Here is a 7,465-nt window from a genome sequence, read left to right on the forward strand (position 1 = left end):
CAAAAACCTAACTGCTGTGATGCAGTACCTCCCTGCACTCTTCACATACAGGGACACTTTAGCTGCCCTTTCAGTGTCTATTTTTTTCCTCTGCATCTTTGCGGCATTACTGTCTAGTACATAACGTTCTCATGAGAGAAGATTTTATTTTTTAGATGCAGAGGCACTTGTGGCTGCATATGGAACATGTGAAAGATAAGATTCATCAAATAAAATATTTAAAAATTTTATTGATCCTGTAATAACAACAACAATGGAAAGTATTTGCTTCAGGCAGTGATACTGAGCATTGCTGCAGTTACTAACTCCCACCATCTACAACAACTGCCAGTGCAGATTTTCATTGCAGTTTAGCTTAGGTACTTACTTGATGCGTGAAAACTGATAGCTCATCAGAAGCTCAGAGGGATCTGTCTATCTTTTCAAGATATTGGTGCATCAGGGCTGTATTGCTGTCATCAGTAGGGAACAAAAAGCCTGGGTGATTTGTCCACTGTTGCACAGAATACTTGTGATGCACCGGGATTTTGCATCTAGGTCTCCTAAGTGAATAGCCTGGGAGCTTCATATAACAAGGTCTTGTAACGAAAATCCCACAGACTTTAATGCAGTAGTTATTATGTATTTGTGAATGTCAAATACACCCCTGAACTGCTGTAATCGCTTCAGTTTTTCTATGACACAGTGATTCCATTGAAATCCAGTTTTGACTTCGAGAGAGCTGTGAGGGGACATTCATTTAAAACTCAACTGTGTGCACCTCATTTTTATGTATTTTTTTGCAAGCTTTGTAAGGACCAAACCCGAACAAGGAATGTTTAAGATTGCACTGCATCTTCGAGATTTGTATCTAAAATAGTCCCATATCCCATATTTGTATCTTTACCTGTAGTGCAATTTCTGCCTATTTTGGTTAGATGATGTTGGTTAGATAATTGTCCCAATTTCTATAGACTCTAATTGCTTTTTGTTTCTTAGGAAACCCTCTTGAGCTTCATCATGGGAGCTGTAGTAGCTGATGATGGTCCATCTGGTGTTAAAGCCCCTGATGGAGGCTGGGGCTGGGCTGTCCTTTTTGGCTGTTTCATCATCACAGGATTCTCCTATGCCTTTCCTAAGGCAGTTAGTGTCTTCTTTAAAGAACTTATCCGGGAATTTGGCATTGGATATAGTGACACTGCATGGATTTCCTCCATTCTGTTGGCCATGCTTTATGGAACAGGTAGGTAGTTCTCTGGTTTTGAGACAGTGTTGTGTCATACAATGATGTTTGTAAATCACACAGCCATTTACAGCATGAATCATGATTGCATATCATTACTTGTGTGCAAGTAAGGCATTCCAAAGAAGAATTACTATTAATCACATAAATCTAAAAGTTATTTAAGCACATCCAGCTTGCATATAAAAGGAACTCTCTGTAACTCAGTAGCTACTAAAGATGATGAAGACGAAAAATTGCATGGCACTCTGAAGACAAAAAAGACTAAGTATTTGACTATGGAGGAAAGAACACCACTCTTCCGGATTGGCCTGACAGTATGGACGAAGTACGGAAAGAATCATAGAATCAATTAGGTTGGAAAAGACCTTTAAGATCATCGAGTCCAACCATAAACCTAACACTGCCAAGTCCACCAAATTAAAAAATGCAAACTGACATAAAATCAATTGCAAAAATTGGTTTATCTTAGCAACTGTAACTTGCTCTTCTTGCCTAGGTCCACTCTGTAGTGTATGTGTCAATCGCTTTGGCTGTCGCCCTGTCATGCTGGTGGGTGGCCTTTTTGCCTCAATGGGGATGGTAATAGCCTCCTTCTGCACGAGCATCGTTCAGATCTATCTAACTGCAGGTGTGATTACTGGTAAGTAGTGTGCATGGTTAAAAATGAGTTAGCTAATGTCTTAGCTTTAAGTTGAAGTTTTGTGTAAGTGACAAATACCTAAATCATCGGGATCATTCAAATGGGCTTTTCTAAAGATGGCAGATAAATGTGGAATTAAACTGTCATTTATTTTTTAATGAATGTTAGTTTTTCTGGTATGTTTAATAGCCACTGCTGTAATCAGTGAAGTGTAACCATAGAGCACAAGAATATTATGGAGGTGGAATGCTTTTATAAATGTTATCTTAGAATTCTTTTGTCCATTTGAAATAGAACTCTTTTAAGTCACAAATCAGAAAAACTGTAATTAGAATTTTTTTTAATAGTGATATTGTAGGGTAGTATTGATTTTTATGTACCCTCTGTTACAGGTTTGGGTCTGGCACTAAACTTTCAGCCTTCACTCATCATGTTAAACCGTTACTTTGACAAACGCCGGCCCTTAGCCAATGGGCTATCCGCTGCTGGGAGTCCAGTGTTTCTGTGTGCTCTCTCACCGTTGGGGCAGATACTACAACACGAGTATGGTTGGAGAGGAGGATTCCTTATACTGGGTGGGATGCTGCTCAACTGCTGTGTATGTGGAGCATTAATGAGACCTCTGGAGCCACCCAAAAAGTCTGAAGCTACTAAAGAACCAGCTGAGAAGAAAGTGAAGAAAAAACTTCTGGATTTCAGTGTGTTTAAAGATGGTGGTTTTGTAATCTACACATTAGCAGCATCTATCATGGTGCTCGGCCTCTTTGTTCCCCCAGTTTTCGTTGTGAGTTATGCCAAGGATTTAGGGTATCAAGACACCAAAGCAGCTTTTCTTCTGACTATTCTGGGATTCATTGATATTTTTGCTCGGCCTATTTGTGGAATGGTAGCTGGTCTTAAATGGGTTAGACCACGCTGTGTCTACCTCTTCAGTTTTGCTATGATTTTCAATGGCTTTACAGATCTCATGGGTTCTATGTCTGTTGATTATGCTGGCCTGGTGGTCTTTTGCATTTTCTTTGGCATTTCTTATGGAATGGTAGGAGCTCTTCAATTTGAAGTTCTCATGGCTATTGTTGGTACTCAGAAGTTTTCCAGTGCTATTGGTTTAGTGCTCCTGGCAGAAGCTATGGCTGTTCTAATTGGTCCACCATCAGCAGGTAAGTATTCCATTTAGTTCAGAATTCAAAATCATTTGCATTGCATCCATTTACACAAATTGTATGATAAGGGAGCAGAGAAAAAGACAACATGAGTCACTCGAGAAGTGCATATTGTGCTAGTGTTGCACATGCTTCGATGACTTTCTGCAGTTAACAATCTGAAATAGTCCAAGACAGGGTGGGATGAATCTTTTCATTCTTGGATCTATTTCATGATGGGTTGAATTGCCATCTGGAGATGCTGCTCTTTCTCCACTGAAAGCCTACACTGGACCTTTTATTGGTAGATGGCTAATATGGTACGAGATTAGTTTTTACACACACAGTGAATAACTTTTGTGAAGTTCAGACCTCTTTGGAGTTGGGATTCAGAATATGAAACCTGTCAATTTTCTTTGGAAAGTACTAGGATAGATTCTCTATACCCATGGTAGATTTGGAGGAGGAAAGAAAACATCAGGAGGAGGAGGAAAAAAAGATCTTACAAGGAGGACTATAAAACTGGACTGTTTTAAGGAAGGTAGACTGCTTGTATTGCACATGTCTCACAACCCAAGAATAAGGCGACATTACAAAATACTCAAATTCATTACTTTGAATTCAAAATTCCAAATGAATTACTAATCAAAGAACATAAATTTTACAGACCCTGAACTGGGGACACACACACACACCCCCCAAAAAACCCAAAACCACCTAGACCCCACCAGTTCACTGCCATAAAATGTCTACTGTTTATAACAGACACTAAAAAAACATCAAGTATCTTTATTGTGACAAAACCCCTCATGGAAAAAACAGTACTATGCACTACTTCCTCTGATCTTCAGGGTTGCAGAGGCATTTCCTTCACATCCTCCCTCCTGTTCTTTCACCTCCACCAAGTCCTGTGAAAATCTAACTTGACAAAAGCATCAGAATTGGTCAGTCACTCCAGACTGGCTGTTAAATAAGATTTGCATTTTAAGCAGACAGTGCACTGCCTGTGTAGGAAAGGAAATGAGATTGGGAGTGGGAGGAAGCTGATGATACAGATCCCAGCCATGGATGCATGCATTTTGATCTGAAATACATGGCACTTGTCTCATCTCTTGCGTACGAAGGCTAGGCTGGTTTTATTTTCTAGCCAGTTGAATTGCGTGACTGTGTGTGTGCAGGGGAGTACGTGTTTTGGGATGTGAGGTAATGTCAATGACTGTTAAACTGAATTGAAATAATTGAGAAGTATTTTGTTACAAACTTGTTAAAATGCTATTTCAAAACACTTGCTTAGTCAGCCATGGTACTTCTAGACAGGAGTCATTTAAATGTTTAAAAAAAGCAGACAAAATTTCATTGCAAAATAACAACTTTTTTTAATTACCTGGAATGTTGTCTTTTTCAGGAAAACTCTTGGATGCAACAGGGAAGTACATGTTTGTTTTTATTATTGCTGGAATTGAAGTTACCACCTCAGCACTGGTACTGGCCTTGGGAAATTTCTTCTGCATTAAGAAAAAATCAGAAGAACCACATACAAAAGAAGAAGCAGCAGAGAGAGAGGAATTAAACAAATCTGAAGACAAAATTCCTGAAGATGCCAAGGTGGACTCTATTGAAGTGGAGCAGTTTCTGAAAGATGAGCCTGAAAAAAATGGCGAAGTTGTAACTAACCCAGAAACGTGTGTGTGAGCATGACAGGAAACCGACAAGTGTATTTAGAAAAGAAAGATTCTCAACACTATTTATTTTAGAAATAGAACTAGTTTAGGGCTGGGCCATTTGCTTTATTAACTGGAGGCTGGTCAGCTCATCAGGTCTCTCTGGAAGCTGATTAGGTAGACAACCTTTTATTGGAAAATTAGCTTTATCAGTAACAGGTGGAGCATTGTGGTTATACTTTCTATGTAAACTAAAAAGCTTTTATAAACACAAGTAGAGTCTTGCTATGCATCACCAGAAACTGCTCACTTGGAAGAGATACAGGAAGAATATATTTTAAAGAAGTGGAATTATATGTATGTTTTCAGACAATACTGGTGAAATCGCTGTGTTGTGCAGCTAAATATAATTTCCCTTTCTGTGTTCTTTGTGAAGGGGAAAGAGTTTGAGATGGAGAAAAATCTCAGGAACTTAAAGGTCTCCATTAGATTTTTTAATTTCTTACTTTTTTAGATTTTTAGATTAATTGGCTCAGCCCTAGTTTAGTTTTGATAATATCTGTTACTTTGATTTACGCAAATGTATTTCTGAGTTTTATCTAAACCTGTAATCTTTGTAATTATCATCTGGAAATACTGTACGTGGAAAGGCACATTACAGATACTGTTCTCAGCAGATCACACAAGTGGTATTCCAAGGTGGTACTAAAAGAAAATGAGCAGAATTGATCCTGACAGACTGCAAGCAAACAAAGTTAGCCTACATTTACATACATGTTTTTCGGTACAGTTTCCCTGCAGCATGGAAAAATATGACAAGAAGCATGGAGACGACGGGTATTAGGTTTAGTAGACTCTTCTGAAACAATGTCCATTTTGTATATAAAAGAAACGGTGTAAATTTCCAGATGACCTATAAATTAAGAGCAAGTAGACTTAGGGAAGGGACTGGACTCTTTTGAAACGTGTTAGCTATCTTTAAAATGCAGTGTTAGCAACATAGGAAGGTCTTAACATGTTTATTTTAATGTTTTTTTTTTTGTTTTGTTTTGTTTTTTCTTCACTTTACCCCACTTCCCTATCCTTTTGCTTAGTCTATGGAAGTTCAAGGTGCCATTCTTTCTGGCTGAGGAAACACAACAGAACTGCTGAGCATATTTATGACAGCAGTGCGTAAGGACCAATCAAAAATGGGGTCGGCTGTGCTACTCATTGCACAAACAGAACGGGGAGTCTCTGGCCAGTCTTTAAATCTTCTCTGGTATGGGGAAGGAGAAGAAAGAGAAACAGATCAGACAAGGCAGTGACAACACATTTGAAGAAATGCAAAAAGGGAAAGATTCATTGTGAGGACACTGAATAGAAAAGGAAGGTGAAAGGAAGGCATTCTATATATTCTGGGTTTAGGTTTTTTTCACCCAAACACATTCAAGAAATGTAATCTCTCATACAAAATCATGCTACTGCAACCCACCTTTCAGATGTTTCTAAAAAGCTCTCTAGGCTTTGTGACTGCAGTAACAATCTTCAAAACGGACTATTTGTAACATATTCAGTTTTCTTGTTGGTAGCAAAGGAATATTGGCTTTCAGGTGCCAAAATTGTTCTGCTTAATAACTAAAAACTAAAAGACCCTAATCCGTTCAAACCCTGTATCCCTTTTAAAAATAAGATCATTAGTTGTTTCATACTCAACCATTTTAACAGAAACATACAGTAAATCCAACAAAGTGCCAAAACCATGAACCATTCCCTAATGGAACTCTCTCAGATACCAGCTTCCATTGTGGCAGTCTCTTCAAAATGGTTTTGCATTGCTAGGACAACCTTGCACAGAAGTCGAAAAGTTAGGATCATGACCTTTTTTTTTCTGAGTGATTTTAAAAATAAATGGATGCTGCACTGAATAAACTTTATTTTCATATTGCATATAGTGCATTACTTTAAAACCTTTTATGAATTTAGTGGCAGGAATTGCGCTGGCATGTCCTAGTTACAAGAACTTAGTCAGGGAACTTAGCACCGGTTTGCTGAAGACTCAAATCAGTACTTGGAACACAACCCTGCTAGCTGCAGACACCATATGAAAGGGCAAGAGGAAAATGGAATCCACAGATCAGTTTATGATATCCCTGGAGGCTGCTTCAGATGGTATGTGAAATCCTGATACAGCTTTCAGATCGGAGTTCCCTGTTCTGCTTCAAAAAGCAAAAACTAGAAACCTTCCCAAAGGTCAATTCACATTCTCAAATAGCTATTTTTGTCTTACTGTGGGTTTTCATCACCAGATTTCTTTGCTAGGTAATGCTATACTGTTACCGCAGAACTAAATGGTTATTCCTTTGACCTCAGGTTTTGGCACAGTTTTCAGTTTCCGTACATTCTGCAAATTGTCTAGACTGATTCTCCAGACTATGTTTCATTTTCTATACATAATACCTTTATGGTTAAGCTGGAAACAAGAAGTGTTACGTTACAATTTTATGTGAGTGGGGCAGAAGAGGAAGTTAGTAAGACAAGGGAAACACCTTTCAACAAGACACCATAAATAATTTCTAAAGTAAATCTAGTGTTCGCAGAAAGTGCCTCCTTGGCCTACACAAGTTCTTTTCCTTGACTCAAAGATGAACTACGCTGAGTGAGACTGCCAGTGCTCTTGTGCTATTTTCAGCACAGACCTACCAATGGATTGCAGCGTTTGCAAGAGCAGGAGATGCTTACTGCATGAGAGAGGTCAAATCACAGGACTCTCTTTATCGACTGAGAAATAAGGGTTGGAATGTAATTTGCTAAGCAG

The 7,465-nt window shown here is 38.6% G+C and overlaps 1 protein-coding gene across 1 annotated transcript; it reads left to right on the forward strand.

The window, feature by feature from the left end:
* The first annotated feature begins 992 nt into the window (after positions 1–992).
* On the forward strand, positions 993–4,826 carry SLC16A3 (solute carrier family 16 member 3). The gene is made up of 4 exons (XM_009484270.2): positions 993–1,222; positions 1,722–1,865; positions 2,258–3,025; positions 4,413–4,826. The coding sequence occupies exons 1-4, from the start codon at positions 1,000–1,002 to the stop codon at positions 4,697–4,699; spliced, it is 1,422 nt and encodes a 473-aa protein (XP_009482545.1). The 5' UTR covers positions 993–999; the 3' UTR covers positions 4,700–4,826.
* The last annotated feature ends 2,639 nt before the right edge of the window (positions 4,827–7,465 follow it).

This window comes from Pelecanus crispus, chromosome 12, assembly GCF_030463565.1.
Source record: "Pelecanus crispus isolate bPelCri1 chromosome 12, bPelCri1.pri, whole genome shotgun sequence".
NCBI lineage: Eukaryota > Metazoa > Chordata > Aves > Pelecaniformes > Pelecanidae > Pelecanus > Pelecanus crispus.